At 38.7% G+C, this 22516-nt stretch overlaps 1 protein-coding gene across 2 annotated transcripts in view; it reads left to right on the forward strand.

Annotated features, from left to right (window-relative positions):
* The window catches only part of LOC126417976 (E3 SUMO-protein ligase ZBED1), a 56212-nt gene extending 34674 nt beyond the window's left edge, over nt 1–21538 (forward strand). The window contains exons 2-6 of one of the 2 annotated variants that reach the window (XM_050085158.1): nt 251–382; nt 12195–12410; nt 12494–12651; nt 13712–13911; nt 21004–21538. In XM_050085158.1, the coding sequence (XP_049941115.1) occupies nt 251–382; nt 12195–12410; nt 12494–12651; nt 13712–13911; nt 21004–21326 (1029 nt within the window). In that variant the 3' untranslated portion in view covers nt 21327–21538. The remainder of the gene's footprint in view (nt 1–250; nt 383–12194; nt 12411–12493; nt 12652–13711; nt 13912–21003) is intronic. The other variant, XM_050085159.1, reaches the window with a different exon arrangement.
* The last annotated feature ends 978 nt before the right edge of the window (nt 21539–22516 follow it).

Raw genomic sequence — 22516 nt, forward strand, 5'->3', positions numbered from 1 at the left:
AGTTAGCTGTAGTAAATATAAAAAATAGTCAACGTGTTGTAAGGTCTAATGGGATGACTTGTTGCCAAGTGGAATCAAAAAACTGGAACAGATGTAGAAGAATATTTATATTGGTTTTAGAGTTATAATATCAGATTTCTATGTGTTACTGTTATTCACATAAGTTGCCTTCGACTTACGAATATGGCGCTAGATACTATTGTGAAGCAAGAGCCTATTCTCTCCTCTCAGTATTATTTATTTCTTTCAGCTCTGTACAACTTCGTGTTTCGAGCAACCAGAAGTTGCAGCAGTCCTCAACAAATGTCGAGCTATTATTGCCTCGATTAATAGAAATGCTAATGCAGCCGCCACACTTAGGATACAAGAACAAATGATGCAGGTAATATATAACTAGCATGAACTGCATGCCTGAATGTAATGGCATTTTAAACTAATCGACTTTGTTACTACATTGATATTGTTACCTATTTTTCCCTGTTCTACTCTCCCGACTTCAATTTTTTCCTAGAACAATACTATACGAAAAATAGTGTTAGTGATAAATATTGAAAATGGTTACCTAGACATGATGCCAAGTCAGTGAATAGTGGCACTGACCTTTTTTTGTCCCCCTCCCTTATGCACTTGTAGTTGTGAGCGGTTGTTTCATGAGATGGCTAAGTCCACACAGGATTCACAGCAGAAAAATAGGAATGTGTCACAACAAAGCACTGTTTGTAAACATTCTGTGCTGGAAAATGGGAGCACTTTGTAGTGAGCAACCTGTGGCTAACTTTCCCCCTCTTCAGAAATCTGAGATGAAAGTTTACAAATTTTTGCTGCAGGCTCATGGTGAATATGACTTTCCATACTTAACTTCATGTTATCAGTTGAAACTCTGCGGGAGAACCATCCTTCAAAATCAAAACAAAGCAATCCAGAAACTCTGACTACCAGAGTAATAAGATCATTATCAACATGATTGTCTCTATTGTAGAAAGACAGACCTATGGTGCTGGATACATATGAAAAGGCATTCAATGTCTACTGGGATGAATCATTAATTTTGGTTTATTGGCAACGCATACAGCAATGTTTAAGCCTGTTTTTAGAGATAATCACCTTCAGAATTGAGACACTTGTCATATGGGGATCCAACTTTTGCATTCCTGTGTCATAGAAGTGCACTGCCTGGAAGTGGAACCAGTGTGTGACAGTCATCTTCAGCATTGTGAAAATGCTGACTGGAGGAAAGAAATTTATTGGGGTATGAGAGAAGATGAAAACTTTTGGAACAAGATGAGGACTGTACAGTGGATGATCAAACATCTCCCAGCTGAACTACTTCTAAGCACTTGTTGCATGCAAAGCCATTTGTGGATGAGAAGTGATATGGATCAGCAGAACACCTGCACTGAGCATTCCATGTCACTTATTTTGAATGGCCTGTTGCAATTTCCACAGTGTTTCCCAGTAAATCGGAATTCACTGTTTCACCTCTTGGTAGATAGTTAATAAACAGAATGCCCTTCCTGTCATAGAACACCATGCACACTACTTTCCATGTCAGCACAGTCTGTTTGAACTTTTTCTTGACCAGACATCCATTGTGAAGCCAGTGTGTCGAGTGATGCTTGCCAATGTGTCTACTGATGCCTGATTTCTGGCATAAAGTGAATGACCTGTGTCTCGTTGTCTGTGATAATCCTGTGGGATAATTTGCTACCTTCATAGAACCACTCCTGAAATGTCCGTTCTTCTCCTAAGTGATTCATTTTCAGCTTTGGTGTCAGGGTTTTTCGGCACCCACTTGGCATACTTGAACAGCAGTTTGTAATCTTACCCTCCCACACATCACCATTAAAGTTCTCATTCTTTGCACAACTTTTGAGAATCACGAGAGGAGTAAGATTACAAAATCTTGATTATCTCGTTGTTGTTGTCAATGGCTCAAAGTCTTGTCTAGGAGTACTTTCTGGCAGCTGAAAATTTTGATTTCCTAGGTTCGTGGTGACAAAATAACTGTTGAAGAGTTGTCTGCTGCTATGGATATCTTTTTATTTTATCCAACAATGGAAAACTCCAGGGTGGAATGTAACAATATTCTGAGAAGGAAAGTTGCTACTTACCATATAGCGGAGATTTTCACACGTGAAGCTTTCAGCCAATGGCCTTTGTCAACAACAACACACACACACACACACACTTGCCCGAGTTGTGTGGTGTTTTTTTTCTTTTTGTGTGTGTGTGTGTGTGTGTGTGTGTGTGTGTGTGTGTGTGTGTGTGTGTGTGTTTGACAAAGGCCATTGGCCCAACGCTATAAGTGTGAAAATCTTTTTGTTATGTCTATCTACGACTCAGCATCTCTGCTATATGGTGAGTAGCAATTTTCCTTCTCAAAATATTTTTATTTTATCCAATTATTCTAAATCACACTGACTTTACAATTTCCACATTCAAAAAAAACATCAGTTACATTGTTGTTGACAAATTTAGCTGAATACATGCATTTCCATCACAGGCATGCCCACCACTCCTTACATTCTGCAGTACTCACAATTTCCAAAGAGTTTACAAACTTTCTCAACAGGAGAGTAATCTTTACCAAATTATATCATTATTTCATAAATAAATCCAGAAACAAATTTAATAATTAGCATTTGATTGTGCAATTAATAATGTGAATTTTAAGTACACCACAAGTTTTGTAATTTCAAATATTTGTAAAAGAAGAATAATTTTAATTGTTAGTACATATCAATTGTAACACATTAATTTTTTTTAAACACATTTTAGCGTGAAATATAATACATAGTATACAAAATCATATGAATTCTTTTAATGAAACAGCTGAGATAATTTTAACCTATGTGATATTCGAGATTATACATGGTCGGTTACCTCTTAAAAAAAAAAGTAATGTTAGAGGAGGATGATTTATTACAAGATGCTTAGTGACAGTTTATGCTACAAGGATCATGATATCAGAGGAAAATGACTGCCGAGATCATTTTCATGGAGTGACCTTTCTCAGTAATGTGCTGCCACACCAACTCTGATGAACAATGGTTGTCCATGGCCCAGCTTTGACAACCTTTGGAAAATTACCTACACCAGTGCCGTACCTTTTGGCTTGCTCCCAACTTTCAGCCCATACCTCTTCACAAGGGACAATGAATTTCGATGAGCACTATGTTTTGTGCATTAAGAAACTTTATCACACAATAAACCTTGCAGCCAATTGGAGAAAGAGTAAGACTTCCATTGTCAGCTACTAATCCAGCGTTCCTGACAACAGTAGAGGCTTGTCTGGCTGTCATATGATTGTTAGATCATAGCTCTGTGTATATTTCTGATTAAATATAGTGACATAATGTCTGGATGCCATTCATAACTGATACATTGGTAATTGGTGGCTATTGAGATTACCAGAAGCAAGTGCAACAGAGGTTTTCTTAAGAGCTTCGGTAATATGTAGTACAGTATAGTGGGGCTTACTATTAAATGAAACAGACTTCATTATTTTGACTCTGAAAGCAAACATTATTCTAACCCCAAAAGAAAATATGCAGCCACAGTCTGGAAGCACCTTGGTTTGTCAACATCATAGATGGCCCTATTTGTTTGATTTGTGAGGAATGTAAGTGTGATGTTTTGTTAACACAGAGGACCCATGCCATATATGCTGGAGGTTATTACATATTGTCAAACATCGTGGCCTATCACATCTAAAGAAGACTCTTGAACTCCATCCATTTGCCTGGTGCCTGCACCACAGTCAAGTATATCCCAACATTGCCAACAAAATTATCCAATACTGAATGTGCACTATGCCAATGGAACAACTCATAACTTCCTCCTTCTTGCCACCCCACCCCCCCCCCCCCCTCAACTTAATTGAGAAGCTATTGTGAAAAATATGGAAGCAATTCTTAGAATAATGTTGGTATGAGTGTATCCTGCACTGTTGCATACACATTGAGGCATGTAAATATAACACAAACTGCTCTTTTTATAAGTGAAAAGTTCATTCTCTGACTTTATTAACAGTTCTTGCTTGTCATATTTCAATGATCACACATTATGGCATATGTTGTACTGGGTCACAAACCTGTTTCACCAATGCAACAGAACACAAAACACTCTGAACAAATTAACATCAAAACCTCCTGTCTGATTAAAATTGTGTGGCAGATCAGGATTCCAAACTGGGGCATGTGTCTTTCATGAGAAGGTGCTCTTCTGACAGATATCCAAGCAAAATTCAGAACCTGCCATCATAGCTTTACTTCCACCAACACTAAATCCACATAAATAAGCTGACCTGTCGACATTGTCTGACTAATAGTGGGTATAAATAGACAGTTTCGTGTTTTGTAACTTGCAGTGAGTGTCTTCAGAAACAGTAATTTAAAGTCCGTGACACCATTTAAGATTGTGTGTTAAAATTATGTGAAATGTATTTGCAGTTGTGAATACAACCAACCATCAGCTGTGTAAGGGAATGATGACAGTGAAAATTTTGTGTTGAACTGGGACTCAAAACACGCACAGAATTTTCATTGTCATCATTACCTTATACAGCTAACGACCGAGGTGGCGCAGCAGTTAGCACACTGGACACACATTCAGGAGGACAACAGTTCAAACAAGTGTCTGTAGGTTTTCTGTGATTTCCCTAAATTGCTTCAGGCAAATGCTGGGATGATTCCATTGAAAGGGCACAGTTGTTTTCCTTCCCCACTGTTCCCTATTCCAAGCTTATGCTCCAACTCTAATGACCCCATTGTCGATGGGACGTTAAACACTAATCTCCTCCTCCTCCTCCTCCTCCTCATCATCATCAGCAGCAGCAGCAGCAGGGGGGGGGGGGGGGGGGGGGGTAGCAAACAGCTGAGAAGAGAGTGAGATGGGAATAAGTAACAAACAGAATCCAAATTTTGTGCATGGGAAGTAGTTATCAAATGTATGGGTATTTGCTCTATGATGAGTGCAAAGGAAAAGCTGTACAGCAGCATTATTCACACGTCTGTGAACAACTTTACAAAGAAGTATGTTAAAGATGAAAATAGGGCCCACTTAGAATATTGCAGCAGTCGGTGGAGGCCTCATTTTGGGGCACAAATTAATAAAAATGCCATTCTGACAGAGTAATTTTGTTATGGGTTGAACTAATACACTATACTGCCAGAAAAATAAGGAATTCAGTACACATGGAAAGATGACATTGATTTTGATCCAATGACGGCTTATGTCTCCTGGCAGATGTACTGATAATGGTTTCAACATAACCTGCCAACAGATAGCATAGTAAAATAGCTACCAGAGTGAATCTATGTCTACCCTTTAATAGGGAATGTTCACTACATGAAGGCTCAGTGTGGTGCAAAGGTGTGAAGTAAACAGGCAACCATACCACAGAGACATACTCGTACTTGTCCTTCCAAGTGGCAGGATGGTCCTTTCGGAGAATTACCACACAAGTTGGATGTGCTGCATCATTTGTGCAATGATCCTGGTATCAGTGGCCATGTGAACATTTTCACACCCATAGAAAATGTTCTGGATGTCCATGCGGCACAGACACCCCCCAGGATCACCGTATTGTAAGGACAACAATGGACAGATTGTACAACTACCACAGCCCAGATAAGAAAGCATGGAAGTCCAGACATTTCAACACATACTGTTGCAAACCAGTTATTTGTAGTGGGACTACAAGCATGCACACCTCTAGCCTGTCTTCACTCACTGCACAGCATCAATATGCACGACTCAGCTGGTGCCATCAGAGGATCACATGGAAGATGGAATGGCACACCATGGTCTTCAACTTGAAAGCAGATTCTGCCTGCATGCAGTTGACGGTCATTTGCACATACAATGTACACCTGGTGGGCACTGTCTAATAAGAGTGCATTGGTCCAAGACACGTTGGGCCCACCCCACGCCTAATAGTCTGAGATGTGATATGCTGCAACTCTCGTTCACCTTTGGTGTTTCTGGAGGGGAAGCTAACTAGTGCTCTGTATGTGCAGAATGTTGTTAGACCCGTTCTTTTTCCATTCTTGCAATAGGAAGGTGACATGTTGTTCCAACAGGATAATCCTCACCCATACGCTGCCCTTGGAACTCAATGTGTTCTGCAAGATGTGCAGCATCTTCCCCAACACAACAATCTCCAGACTTGTCTCCAGTCAAGCACATGTAGGATATGATGGGACGAAAAGTGGTTTGTGCTACTCGTCAACCAACAGCTTTATAGATCTGTGTGAACAGGTCAAACATGCATGGTATAACATATCCCAGGACAGTATTTGTCATCTGTATGATCAACTTTATGGCAGAGTCAGTGCCTGCATTGTCTCCTGTGGAGGCTACACCCCATACTAATATGGGTATTTTGGCATGGGTACCTGGTCCCTCAGAATTGCTTGTGCTAGTGATCTGTAAATGTAGTCATTTCATGCACTCCATACACACTGTTGCAACAATAAATCTTGAGTGATATGGAAACGTCTAAAAGTGTGTACTTTTTTCCCATCAGTGTGGATGGAGGTACACGCAGTGGTTGGTACAAGGTGATGCTTTAGTAATTTCCATAACTGTAAGTTATTCCATACTTTTAGTGTTTTCCATACCATATAACTCCCCTTCTCCGCCCCAGCCTCCTGCTTACTCTCATCATCCACAGATAACTTCTCCCATTCAGTGCAGTTGCGGGGCGCAGTCTGGACTCAGCGGCCAGAGACAGTGGTCACAGGTGTGCTGAACTCTGCTTGTGTGAATGTTTGTGTGTTTTCTACTTTAGAAGAAGGCCTTTCGTCCAAAATCTCAAATGTATAGTGGTCTTTTTGCTGTGAAGTTTTTTCTTTTTTTCTTTTAATATAAACAGAGTAAGATCACATTTAAGTTGTTAATATTTAACATTCTTTAATCTTGTGACAGATTGCGATCATGATAGCACTGGTAAACACAGTGTTTCCAGCACTACGTAACAAGCTGCTCCTCTCCGCGCTCTTTCCAGCCAATGTCATGGAGTGTTAATGGGCTGAAGATGATATACCATGATTGAAACTAGTCACCTGATTAAAGCAATGTAAATTTCAATGGGCAATCTTTGATTGTTTTTATTTAAAAAACAGAACTTTTAATTTCACTCACTGTTTCCAAAGAACAATGTTCGAAAAGATATTTTTTTTGTACCTGTCTGCGACTCAGCATCTCCTCTGTACGGTGAGCAGCAATCTATCCTTTTCAAAATAATGTCGTTATTGCATCCCGGATTTTCCATTTTTTGTTAAACTTTTCGGATTTTTCTGGCCTCTTGTAATGTGTTTACATAGAGAATGGGCAATTACTGTGTTCTCCAAGGTATGGTTGGCTACTCCGAAGAAAATCCATCAGGAAACAACACACAAAAGTTTGACACAAAGAAGTTACTGGAATCCAACGTAAAACAGGAATGGGAAAAGCAAACACATGGGAAGAATTCCATAGAAAGATCATACAAAAAGCAAAAGAACTAATACCACGGAGAAAGAACACTAACACCCTTGGTGGGACTCAGAGTGTGAAAAGGCACTGGAAATACATAAACAAGCTTTCCAGGACTACAGTAGCAAAAAATCCCCAGAAAGACTATGCTGTTTCCAAAAATTAAGAAAACAGGTTGCAAAACTTATTAGGCAAACGAAGCTAAAGTAGCTGAAGGAGTAACTGGATGATATAGAGGTAAACTTCTGCAACCACAACACAAGAGAATTCTGCAGGACCTTCTCAAGGAAGATCTGTGGGTACACACCTCAAAATTTGTGCTTCAGGAAACCAGATGCAAAACTAGCACTAACTAACCAAGAGAATTGTCAAGAACTGGCAAGCTATTTCTCTACTCTCCTTAACTGCCCTGAACCTGTAACAAGATTTCCAGTACAGTACTGTACCTCCACCGAACCAGAATCACTCCCACCAACATGTGAAGAGATCAACAAACACGTACTTAAACTAAAACACAATAGGACATCTGGTGAAGATGGCATTGTTGGAGAAGTACTAAAGAATCTTGGACCAGGAGTTTACACAAATAATCTCTACCATCTGGCAAACAGAAAAACTTCCTGACAACAGGAAATGTGCACTTATCCATCCACTGCACAAGAAAGGAGATAGGATGAACCTGAACAACTGCAGAGGAATCTCCCTGCTACAAGTCACCTACAAAATTTTCTCAGCATGCTTACTCCAGAGAACACAATAACAGTTAGAATGCAAAATTGGTGAATACCAGGCGGGCTTTTGCCGCAGTCGATCATGCACAGAACAATTCCTCAATCTGAAAACAAGTTTAAAGTACAAGGCCATCAGGAATGCATCAATCATTTTGCCCCTTCATAGATTTCAAGACAGCATTGATTCTGTTGACTGACAATCCTTGTTCAACTTGAACAGTTCTCGGGTATCCAACTGGGTAGCATCGTAATTTCTGCACAATATTTCGGCAATGTACATGCTGCCATCTTCAGGTGGTTCCTGACGAATGCTGTGCTGTTCCTCTCGGCAACCTATATATACTAGCCGTTACCCCCTCCACCGTTCCTCACCTGGTGTCTTTGGTGCGGCCGGCACGGCGGCTACTGGACATGGTGGGGGAAGCGGCGCCTGGGTCTGAACTGGGGTCTGCAGTCTCTCTGCTGCCACCATCGGGGCGGTCTTCGATCCCTGGGACCGCATCTTTGTCTCCATGCTGAGTGCAGGGTTCCAAGCCTGTCTAAGTTGAAAGCCACTGTCTTTATTAATTAGATCGTCCTGTAATCGGGTTTCAATGGCCTCTTTAGCAACGCAGTCCCAGAAGTAGTAGAATTGACAGAGTATTTTTGTTTTTTTATAGCCCATAGTATGGCCAGTCTTTATACAGTGGTCAGCCACGGCTGATTTAGTAGCCTGGCATAATTCGGTATGGTGCTTGTATTTGTGGCACTTCTCTTCTACAGTGTGGACTGTCTCCCCAATGTATGATTTTCCGCACTGACAGAGAATTTGATAAAGTCTGGTTTTTGAAGGCCTAGGTCATCTTTCACTGAACCCAGTAGAGTCAAGGTTTTTGCAGGGCATCGGAATACACATTTCACATTGTGTTTCCCCAGGATTCTACGAGTAGAATCCTGGGGAAACACAATGTGAAATGTGTATTCCAATCCACTGCAAAAACCTTTAGTTTACTGGGTTCAGTGAAAGATGACCTAAGCCTTCAAAAACCAGGCGTGTATCAAATTCCCTGTCAGTGCGGAGACTCATACATTGGGGATACAGTCCGCACTGTAGAAGAGAGGTGCCGCAAACACAAGTGCCATACCGAATTATGCCAGGCCACTAAATCAGCCGTGGCTGACCATTGTATAAAGACTGGCCATACTATGGACTATGAAAAAAACAAAAATACTCTGTCAATCCTCCTACTTCTGGGACTTCATTACTATAGAGGCCATCAAAATCCGACTATAGGACGATCTAATTAATAAAGACAGCAGCCTTCAACTTAGGCTTGGAACCCTGCACTCAGCATGGAGAGAAAGATATGGTCCCAGAGATCGAGGACCACCCCAGACGGCGGCAGCAGGGAGACTGCAGATACCAGTGCAGACCCAGGCGCCGCTTCCCCCACCATGTCCAGTAGCCGCCGTGCCGGCCGCACCAAAGACACCAGGTGAGGAACGGTGGAGGGGTTAACGGCTAGTATATATAGGGCGCCGAGAGGAACAGCACAGCATTCATCAGAAACCACCTGAAGATGGAAGCATGTACGTCTGCCGAAATATTGTGGAGAAATTACAACGCTACCCGGTTGCATACCCAAGAACTGTTCAAATTGGAAATACGCTGGTAAAACTTCAGATCACAAATCCTTGTTCAACATCATAGAAAACAGGGACTCAACCTAATCAGACAGACATTAGCTGAAACGACATCAAAAGTTAAATTCGTGGGTGAAATCTCTGATCCCTTCATGATCAAAACCAGAGTGTGCGAGGGTGACGGATTATCCCACTATTATTCAACCTAGTCCTGGGCAAAGTAATGAGGGAATGGGAAAAAGAACTGAAAACTCAAGGACACTGGAAACCAACACACTGGGAAGATGCCGGGACAAAATAGAAATATCAAACCTAGCTTTCACAGACGATCTGGCCATACTATCAGACAACCGAGCAACAGCAATCAAATAAATAGAGGCGCTAAAAGAATGTGCAGAAAAAGTTGGGCTCCAAATCTCTTTCGAGAAGCCTGAATTTTTCTGCTCAAAATTAAGCATAACAAAATTAGACACAAAATATGGCAAAATAAACAGAGTTGCACACTTCAAGTATCTAGGATACTTGAACCTACAGGAGTTGAAAAGATTGCACAGAAGACTCGACTACAAAAACTTGAACGTACAGGAGGTGAAAAGATTGCACAGAAGACTCGACTACAAAAACTGAAGAGAGCATGTAGCAAGACACAGCACGTGTATAATAAAAACTGCATGTCCATTCACACAAAAGTCAGACACTACAACACAATAACCAAGCCTGAAATACTGTTTGCAAGTGAGACTCTAACACTTCATATGAAAAGTGACATGGAAAGCATACTGAAGGAAGAAAGGAAAATTGTGTGGAAATTCTTGGTCCAAAGCTGACAGAAGAGGGATACAGGTTACACCGTAGGAAAACTACAGAGATTATGTCAAACATATCAGCAGATGTCAGAGAAAGAAAGTTGAAGTTCTATGGGCACATCATTAGGCTATCACCAAAATACTCACCAAGAGAATTCTAACATACATACAAGAGGTAAAATAAACAATACCGTGAATCTCACAAGGCAAACTGGACCTAGAAGCAGCAAAAATCGACCCAATAGAAATTGAATACAGAAATGTATACAGGGACAAGATACACAAGTGGAATGTGAGGTCAGAGAATGCAGTCCCAAAGAAACAAGGGACAAAGTGGACTGAAGATAGAAAGAGATTCCATGGAGAAAATGAGAGAATCATGTAATAGCTATTGCCAGATGAGAGCAGAAGTCTGAATTTTGTCTTCATGTGTTCCTTCACAGAGGATAATTAATGAATTTTGTTACCATTCTGTTGCTGTATCACCATAAAGATGAATGACGTTAGTAGTAATGGTCTTGAAAAGTAGCTGAATTCAGTTAAATTCAACCAAACTACAGATACAGCTTGTAAATAGAATGATAAGATTCCTTAGGTGAAATTTTTTTCCAGTATTCATTGAAAGAGACTCATTACTCACATCTACTAAAAACAAAGGGGGGGGGGGGGGGGTCAAGAACTAATCCACAGAACTGTTACATCACACCTCTCTTTATGTTATTTAATTATAAAACATATGCAAAATTTTAACGTTGCAACCTATCTGGTCCAGAATAACTTCCCTTGAATGTGATATGAATTCCAAAAACCTCACTCTCACAGAATCCAGCTCACTCATCACATGATATACCAAGTTCCATAGACTGTTTCTAGACTTTAGTAAAGTTATTGATTCAGGACCATACCAAAATACACTAAAAAAAATTAATATTCACTGTCTAACAAAGTTTGTAGCCAGGCTGAAAATTTGCTCACAGAGAGAATGTGGGTGAACCTACAGGGAATGCTTGCTTTTGTTTAACCTACATTCCTCTCAAGGGTACGGGATCCATATCATATTTGACTAATATGGGCCATCAGACACAAACAAATAAGGGTGATAGGCTTATTCGACGGGCAAGAGAGAATAACAGAAATGCTGAAAAATCTTCACTGGCGGATAATGTGAAAAATTATCTTTAGGAAACTATGGCAACTGGTTTTCAGGACATAAATTGTGAAAATTGTAGAGGTGTCTCTTTATAGATTGCTGTTCATTTGTTAAAGTATGGTAAGGATAATAACAGCTTGCACAAAGACAAGTAATCAGTCTTTCAAATTGCATTCTTGAATGAAACAAGTAGGAACCTGAATATGTGGTACAATAAAAGAAAGTCTCTACAAAAAACTTCATAGTGATTCACACCACATAAATGTAGATTAGAGAAGTCTATGTTTTAGCATGTGCGGGTAGTTCCTGAGGAGATGATAATTGAATTGTACATTGTTTACTGTGTGGCGTTATATGCATCCTAAGCTGTGCTGATTTCTGTTACTAATTACACATAAATGGCAGCATTCTGTGTTTCAGATTGAAGAGGGGGTGTTGGCAGCAGATTACCCAAAGGTATGGACGTCAACATATCTAATGTTGGAACAGATGTTAGTCCGAAGAAATATCCTGCCATCAGTCTTAGAGAATGTTGAAATTGCTGATAAAGAAGCTTTTATATTAAATGACCATGAATGGAAAATGTTAGAAGATCTAGTGATGATCTTGGAACCATTCAAGGTAATTGAAGCAAGTTTTCTGATTTGCTAAAACTAAAAACTCTTGTTTTGTTGGTTTCCTTTCATGGAAAAGCTTCATTTCAGGTTACAATTATGACGTTAAGTGAAGAGAAGATACCTCTCATATCACTTCTGAAGCCCCTCTTATGGCAGCTCAACAGTTCTCACCTTAAAGTTAAGGATACTGATACAGAATTTGCACAGAGCTTCAAAGCAACACTATCAGAAAGTCTTTCAGCCAGGTGAGTAGAAGCACTCTCACACACCTTACAGATACAATATCAGTTTCTTTAGTAATGGTAGGAATACTGATATACAATGATTGTTAGTTATTGAGTATGAGTAATTGTAGATAACTCTGCAGCATCCTTCAGACATTTCTTAGAGACAAATGTAAGTCAACACATATATCTTTAACTTATAGCTTTTTGATTAGAATCTGTAATGATTTATGTGTTTGCTTGAATATTAAGACATACTTGGAACACACACACATCCTGCTCTGTTGTTTTGCAGTTTCTCCAAGCTAATATTAACAGTGTCACTGATGTCCATTTGTAATCACTTCAGTTACAGCCCCCTGTTTTCCATTGATGTTTGAAACTTCTTGGTGAATGTTTTGTAAAAATTAATCAACTTTAAGGTTTAGTACTACCTGTCTTTCAACCAGGCAACTGGCTCACCCGTATCATGAAATCATACTGTGTCATGGGGCAGCATATCATTTTTCACATACTCAAGGCATTAAATGCCAGAATTAGTCTGAATCATTGGAGATGTATTGGGGTAGCTGCATTTGAATATCTGATATTTTCCCACAGTTTTAATTTTTGTCAGTAAATAATGATACTGCCATGTACAAGATGTTTGAAAAGTCCAAACCATTCTCTAAATATGATAGATGGTGCATTTCTCCTGGCTCAGTACACCAATATGCCCCAATTCTGTCATTCTGGTGTAGACTTGGGTCAGACTGTTGTAGCAGTCTTTGACATCTCTTTAATATGATATCAAATTATTATTATTGCAGCTTATTCTGATTTCACAGAATAGTGTCTTAATGTCAGAGGTGTAGTATAATCAATCTGTAAGTTTGATCCTCTCTTTTCATCCTTGTTCCTCCCATGCAGCCTAAATATCACATTATAATGATTCTGTTGTGGTATAAGTGTTTCTGTGTATAGCAGGGTAATTTCTTCAATGCTATGGACCCACGTAATCTCAAACATTATTTTTATTGCAAGGAAGGGGGGAAAATACTGATGATGATATGCCACATGTATAAATTTCTTTTTGTTATAGATACAGTGATCCTGCAGTTGATGTATTGCTTCAGACTGCCACCACCTTAGATCCACGTTTTAAGTTACTTCCGTATGCTACCGAAGAAGACAAGAGCATTATTTCAGGACCAATGAAACAAATGTTAATATCATATGTTGAAGAAGAACGTGGGTGTCCTAATGGAGAAGAATCTCCAAGCAAAAAAAGCAGGTTATCAGGTGTGTGTTTTAAATTAATAAATGTTCAGTGGTGTTTGTAAGCCCTAATGTGGAAACCAAATGCACCAGTCTTTCTCAAGATGAATAAGCAAGTATGTTTTCTTAGTCCAGTTCTTCAGTATGTTCATGCAACAGCTAAGAGACAAACCCCTGAGTTCAGATATATGTATTGAGTGTCCATGATTTCTGTAATTAATTCCTGTAGCAAAAAGAGGTAATTTCATATGTTTTCCTAGAGCAACCTGCCTTGAAACTGATAAAGTTTTCTTCAGTGATGTCATCTTCACAAATTTCAAATAACTGCACCAGTGCTTTCTTTATCAAGTCCTACACACATTTCAGGATAAAGCCATTATCAACAGTCAGATTTCCAAATATGCAGAATTATCCATGTTTATACAGGGTGTTACAAAAAGGTACGGCCAAACTTTCAGGAAACACACAAAGAAAGAAAATATGTTATGTGGACATGTGTCCGGAAATGCTTACTTTCCATGTTAGAGTTCATTTTATTACTTCTCTTCAAATCACATTAATCATGGAATGGAAACACACAGCAACAGAACGTACCAGCGTGACTTCAAACACTTTGTTACAAGAAATGTTCAAAATGTCCTCCATTAGCCAGGATACATGCATCCACCCTCCATCGCATGGAATCCCTGATGCGCTGATGCAGCCCTGGAGAATGGCATATTGTATCACAGCCGTCCACAATTAGAGCACGAAGAGTCTCTACATTTGGTACCGGGGTTGCATAGACAAGAGCTTTCAAAAGCCCCCATAAATGAAAGTCAAGAGGGTTGAGGTCAGGAGAGCATGGAGGCCATGGAATTGGTCCGCCTCTACCAATCCATCGGTCACCGAATCTGTTGTTGAGAAGCATACAAACACTTCGACTGAAATGTGCAGGAGCTCTATCGTGCATGAACCACATGTTGTGTCGTATTTGTAAAGGCACAGGTTCTAGTAGCACAGGTAGAGTATCCCTTATGAAATCATGATAATGTACTCCATTGAGCGTAGGTGGAGGAACATGGGGCCCAATCAAGACATCACCAACAATGCCTGCCTAAACGTACTGTAGAGCAATGAGTCGCATGTCAACACAAGCACCGAAGTCGACATTACCTTCCTTCAATTGGGCCAACTGGCGGTGAATCGAGGAAGTACAGTACATACTGACGAAACTAAAATGAGCTCTAACATGGAAATTAAGTGTTTCCGGACACATGTCCACATAACATCTTTTCTTTATTTGTGTGTGAGGAATGTTTCCTGAAAGTTTGGCCGTATCTTTTTGTAACACCCTGTATAGACACCCATGAAACGGGCATAACTATTTTACACAAAAACATCAGACTATATGCATTCTGTAAAAAAACGTATGCTTATTCAGTAATTAACACTTTATGGGAAATAAAATGAATTTTTTCATTCTGGCTGAGTGAGGTGGTGCAGTGGTGATACACTTGACTTTTATTCTGGAGGCTGACAGTTTGAGTCCCTGTCCAGCCATACCGATTTAGATTTTCCCATAGGTACCCTAAATCATTTAGTGCAAGTGTCAGGATGATTGCTTTGAAAAATAAATGGCCAATACCCTTTCACATCCTTCCCTCAGTCCAAGCCTGTGTTCCATCTCAAATGACCTTATTGTCAACAAGACAATAAACTTTAATCTTTCTTGTTTTGTGTATTCTTAAGTGTACCATCCAGTTCTGTTCTGAGTCCCATAAGTGCAGAATTTTATTACAGGGTTTTACGTAACTTTCCCGTCTTTATTCCCCCATACTAAGTGAATAATTTTATTTAGGGTCATTAAGCAAAAGAATTAATTGAGAACCATTTGCACAAGTACTGTGCTAAGGTGTAATAACTGATATAATACAGAATTAACATCTGCTTTGTGTAGGCTCCTGGAAAGTTTCCATTTCTATTCCATAGACAAATTTGTAAAAAAGGCGGGCCCTAGTTTTTAAATGTAGTTGCATGGGTATTACTAAAAATAAAATGGTAAGTAATGTTTACACTAATCAACTATACTTATCCTGTAAACTGAATCATTCCATACCATTTCAGTGAAAGAATCATTCAAGTGATCTATCAGACATGTAACTAAATAACTAATTACATATGTGCATACATCAGTATGTTCTATTCAGTAGCATTTCATATAACAGAGAGCAGGAATATCATGAAATTGTTCCAATCAGCTTAGAAGAACCTCAGGCAGCTTGAAAAGAGATGAAAGACGGAAAGGTAGCAGGAATTATTGAAATACAGTAGCCTGATCCTACAATGGAGACTGTTACACACATTAAATTAATACTGGCAAATGAGAAAGGCACCATATTCTTGAAAGACAGCAGAATCAATATCCTTGTTTAAGAAAAGGCTCCAGAGATTGTGAAAATACTTAAATTTCACAGATAAATTGCATGCAACAATAATATTAGGTGACTTAAAAAAATTTCTCTCACGCATGTGTGCCCCCCCCCCCCCCTCCCCCCTTTACACACACACACACACACACACACACACACACACAGAGAGAGAGAGAGAGAGAGAGAGAGAGAGAGAGAGAGAGAGAGAGAGAGAGAGTGTTAATGAAAATCAGTAGTCAGAAATCTTTATAAGGGCAAGAGGAACAAAGATTAAAGGAATTTTAACGAGGAAGGTTATCCAATATCACTTTTTTTTACCTCACAGAAATGACATAATGGCACACGGGGGCACTGTGAAGATAAGGGTAGCAGATTACCAGAAGGAAATATTTTAAGTAGTTTACACTGATGAGGCTTAGTTCTCCAAGAAATGGAAGATGACTTCCAAGGAAGACGGAATCACTTTATCATGTGTACAAGCATTATGATTATGTGATTTCAAGAAAAGAGTAAAGTAATTGCCTTTCTGTGGTAAGGATTCAATAAGAATTGAAGTCACTGTACATGGAGAGGTCTCCAGCGATGGGATTGATCTTTTGAAACCCCTGTTTGCTGGTGTAGGTTAGGGTCCTAGATATCAAACACCATAAAGTCATTCACCGTGGTGGCCCCTCGTTTATAAGTAATAAGTGTAAAAGAATTTCTCCTGATGGTCTAGTGTGTTGTTATTTACGCAGTCATTTGGAGTGGCGTGGTGTATCGTACAACGCTGATAAGCTGAAGGGGATGGGTTGAGATCCCATTGGATGCTTTTTAAATTTTTACCAAAATTATTTCCCTCGTTCTTTTTATTTGTTTAACTGGTTCAAATGTACATTTTTTTCTAACACTTTGCTACATCATTTTAATAATTGTATTACATTTCCCATTTCCTCTCATTTTGTCTTCCTATCATTCTTTTTTCATTTGGAATCTTTGTCGGTATGGTTTTAATTATTTTATTTATATATTGTAATATTTAATCATTTAGAAATACTGATGCATCAGTTAAACAACATAAGGTGAAATAATATACCAGAATTTGTATTGGTTATGCAATAATTCAAGACTTTATTTTTCATTGTGACTTGCACATTTCTTTTTGGGTAGTAATTGTCTTATAAACATTTAAAACATAAACTGTTCTTGCACCATGGACAACATCTTCATGTTTAGTAATTTGTGATTATCTTGAAGTAATTCAGATGTGATCTGGAGTTTTTTTATCATATTTTTCACCTGATGATAGAAATATACATCACTTGAATGATACAGAGGAATACATTATGGAGAAATAATTTTCACAGTGCAAATAACTTTTACAGAATTATTCACAAATATTAAGCATATAATGAGCTGTCCATCTGACTACTCTATGAATCTACAAGTAACAAAAAATTATCTTGTTCGGCGTCAGGATACATGCATCCACCCTCCATCGCATTATTTTCCTCTCCTCCACCTTCAAGTAGGTGATGATGACGTTATTCTAATGTTCAATTTCCGTGGCAACCCTCAGCCTGAATTTATTTCCGAAATCCTGCATACACCACATGTGGTAGCAATTCTCTGTAGAATGTCGAAGTATATTGTGCTGTCGCTTTTGAGCAAAAACTGTTTTGATCCCCGAAACCTAAGTGAGCGATGATACATTGATTTTGTAACTGCAACCCATCAAGTATTATGACATTGTTTGCACTAACGAATTTAGTCTCTTTTCTTTTATGGATTCTGTGTTTCATTTTAAAATTCTTTACACACTTCCCATTTGCAAAGAATGAAAAGTTTTCTGGTATGTACAGAACAGTGACAGCCATCGCAGAGACTTGCAGTGCACTCATTGTCACTTGGTCGTGAAACATCCGAGCAATCTTAAATTTTTTGCACATTTTAAATGCTGCACTTAACAAAGAACAAACACAAGAGGAAAATGAGAAACAAAAAAGGAACTGATTTGTTATAGGTAAAAGCAAAATGCGCAATGATTACGAATCCATTGGGATGGTCAAACATTTATCTAGATTTCCTTATACCTGCTCTGACAAAAATATTTATTATAGTCACAATACTATAGATGAAGATTTAACAAAAAAAAAAAAAAAAATTATAAATAAAATGGAATTCAAATGAAGTGATGATTAGAAACAGTAATTACAATAACATGGATGAAAGTATAAAATGAAAATAATGGAAGAAATTAAATCAGTGTTAACACAGAAAAGGCAGGGATGCCAACAAATACTGGAATTCTTGAGAACTACAGTGTGCGTCGCATTTACTTTCTATTCACTACACCTAATTCCATCTTGTAAGAGCACTTCCTGAGGCTGGTTGTTGTTGTTGTTGTTGTTGTGGTCTTCAGTCCAGAGACTGGTTTGGTGCAGCTCTTCATGCTACCCTATCCTGTGCAAGCTTCTTCATCTTGAAGTACCTACTGCAATCTACATCCTTCTGAACCTGTTTTGTGTATTCATCTCTTGGCCTCCCTCTATGATTTTTACCCTCCATGCTGCCCCCCCCCCCCCCCCCCAGTACTAAATTGGTGATCCATTGATGCCTCAGAAGATGTACCAACCAATCCCTTCTTCTAGTCAAGTTGTGCCACAAATTTCTCTTCTCCCCAATTCTATTCAATACCTCCTCATTAGTTACGTGATCTACCCATCAAATCTTCAGCATTCTTCTGTAGCACCACATTTCGAATGCCTCTACTCTCTTCTTGTATAAAGTATTTATCATCCATGTTTCACTTCCATACGTGGCTATACTCCATATAAATACTTTCAGAAAGGACTTCCTGACACTTAAATCTATACTCTATGTTAACAAATTTCTCTTCTTCAGAAACGCTTTCCTTGCCATTGCCAGTCTACATTTTATACCCTTTCTACTTCTACCATCATCAGTCATTTTCCTCCCCAAATAGCAAAACTCATCTACTACTTTAAGTGTCTCATTTCCTAATCTAATTCTTTCAGCATCACCTGACTTCATTTCACTACATTCCATTATCCTTGCCTTGCTTTTGTTGATGTTCATTTTATATCCTCCTTTCAAGACACGTCCATTCTGTTCAACTACTCTTCCAGGTCCTTTGCTGCCTCTGACAGAATTACAATGTCATCGGCAAACCACAAAGTTTTTATTTCTTTTCCATGGATTTTAATTCTTACTCCAAATTTTTCTTTTGTTTCCTTTACTGCTTGCTCAATGTACAGAATGAATAACATCAGGGACAGGCTACAACCTTGTCTCACTCCCTTCCCAACCACTGCTTCCCTTTCATGCCCCTCAACTCTTATAACTGCCATCTGGTTTCTGTACAAATTGTAAACAGCCCTTTGTTTCCTGTATTTGACCCCTGCCACCTTCAGAATTTGAAAGAGAATATTCCAGTCAACATTGTCAGAAGCTTTCTCTAAGTCTACAAATGCTAGAAACATAGGTTTGCCTTTTCCTTAATCTATTTTCTAAGATAAGTCATATGGTTAGTATTGCTTCATGTGTTCCAACATTTCAACGGAATCCAAACTGGTCTTCCCCAAGGTCAGCTTCTACCAGTTTTTCCATTCGTCTGTAAAGAATTCGTGTTAGTATTTTGCAGCCGTGACTTATTAAACTGATAGTTCGGTAATTTTCACACCTGTCAACACCTGCTTTCTTTGGGATTGGAATTATTATATTCCTCTTGAAATCTGGGGGCATTTCGCCTGTCTCATATATCTTGCTTACCAGATGGTAGAGTTTTGTCAGGACTGTCTCTCCCAAGGCTGTCAGTAATTCTAATGGAATGTTGTCGACTCCCGGGGCCTTGTTATGACTCAGGTCTTTCAGTGCTCTGTCAAACTCTTCACGCAATATCATATCTCCCATTTCATCTTCATTTACATCCTCTTCCAATCGCCCTTGTATAGACCCTCTATATACTCCTTCCACCTCTCTGCTTACCCTCCTTTGCTTAGAACTGGGCTTTCATCTGAGCTCTTGATATTCATACAAGTGGTTCTCTTTTCTGAAAAGGTCTCTTATTTTCCTGTAGGCACTATCTATCTTACCCCATTTATAAATGCTTCTACATTCTTACATTTGTCCCCTAGACATCCCTGCTTAGCCATTCTGCAAGGCCATTTACTAACCTATAATTGTATAAGATAGGATATAATTTCTGGCTGATAGTGAAAACATTACAGTAGTAAACCTGTATTACTTTGGCTTCATTTGGCCCATTATAGTGAGACTGTAAAATTAAATGATTGGTGGAAGCATTAAACATTCCAATATCGTGAACTCAACATATTACTCGATATGTTTTTGATGTATACCTTAGCAATACAGGCAGGCCCTAACTGCAGTATCATCATTTGGAATTTTTGGTTATTTAAACCGGTAGCTGCTGCTCTGTAAACAAACATGTCTTAACAATTTGTCTTTTCAGTGTCCATGTAGACTTTTACATTATTTTATAAACCCATAGCTGTATAGTATTATTAAAAAAAGGTCTATTTAAAGACTTATCACAGTTGTGAAAGTAAAATATGCTGACAGAAAAGATTGTATTAACAAATCATAATAGTTGTAGATGTTTGACAGTGTGTGTATGATTTTCGTAAGTACAGAACAGACATATTCCATTAGTAATGAAATTAATGTTTGCTAATTTGTTTAGGTATGGAGTTCCTATTGGGAGATCTTTGCACAGGTCAGTCTGGCATGCCAGCTGAGGAACGAGCAAATCTGGAATTAGTGCAATATCAGTCAGAAAGTGCAGCTGCCCTCGACCAGTGCCCGCTAACGTGGTGGGCACGAGCTGCAGCAAAATGCCCAAACTTGGCACGCCTCGCTCGCAAATATAACTGTGTTCCTGCTTCATCAGTTCCACCTGGCCGAATTCCTGTGGAAAACCAAGTACTGTTTCACAAACGGAGGGCTAATCTGTCGCCAGAATTAGTTGATAAACTTCTTTTTCTCAATGGAAACCATGTGGTGTGAACAGTGGCTTCCAGTTTTTGAGTCTTTGCAGTGATTGCAAATCACTTTTATTAAAAGCTGTTCAGTTTGTGTATACTTCTGTAAAGCTGTTTAAAACAGTGCATGATGGAGTCACATATTGTGAAGACTTTTATGGTGCTGTGAACACCTTGATGCCTGTGTGTGTGTGTGTGTGTGTGTGTGTGTGTGTGTGTGTGTGTGTGTGTGTGTGTCCTATTTAGAACAGTAAGACATTCTGTGAAAGTCATTTACTGTTTGTTACCATTACAAGTCAACAACTGAACAGAATCCTTTTTGTGCTTAAGGTAAGAGACTGTGCAAAAACTAACTTATGTAACGTCTAGTGTTCATGTTTCATAAAATGCTGTGGGAAGGGTTAGAGTGGGTAATATTTGTACTTTGCAGTGTAAGAGTCTGTATAGAGATTTTACCTTTGCGTGGTGTTCTTTTTTTTCCAGTACTGCCTCTCTCTCTTCCCACTTTACAAAAATGTACCTGTCATGTTTTAAAACAAACTGTACTGTTAAATATGGTATGTGAAAATTTATATGTAATGACGTGAAATATAGTGTGACACTGTATTTTGTGGAGTTATGCTTTTTGAAACCCTGTTATCTGGGAAAAATTGTAACATATTGCAGATATTATGAAGATATTCTGCATATGCAGGGTAATTTATCTATGTTTCTCTCTGTCTCTTCTTCTCATTGAGTACAGTAGCTTGTCACACCATAACCCCGACAAAACCCATAGGTTCCAAAAGTACTATGTTATGTTAATGATAGAAAGACAATATCTATTCTGTCTTAGATACAAAGTTCTTGTAAACATGAAGTGTGTCATAATGTCAGCCTTTTGCTAGAATGAAGTAATTGTAAATGATACACTAGTTTTGAAATTTGCTGTTGCTAAAAAAACTACCTTGCAATTCAGCACTTATTTCCTAATGGCTGTCAATTTGTTTATTGATTATTTCTGTTTATTATTAGAAGTTCTACGAATTTCTCAAATGCTATATAAATTTTACATAGATAAGCAATTGTATTTTTATGTACAACCATTAAAAGAATAATGTTTGTTGGATGCCACTCACTGAAGCTGTATGATAAATATAATGTATATATGAAATTCTAATTTTATGTAACTTAAAACTTTTGTATACAGATGTACCAGGAATTACCAGTATTTTA

This window comes from Schistocerca serialis, chromosome 1 (assembly GCF_023864345.2).
Source record: "Schistocerca serialis cubense isolate TAMUIC-IGC-003099 chromosome 1, iqSchSeri2.2, whole genome shotgun sequence".
Taxonomy (NCBI): domain Eukaryota; kingdom Metazoa; phylum Arthropoda; class Insecta; order Orthoptera; family Acrididae; genus Schistocerca; species Schistocerca serialis.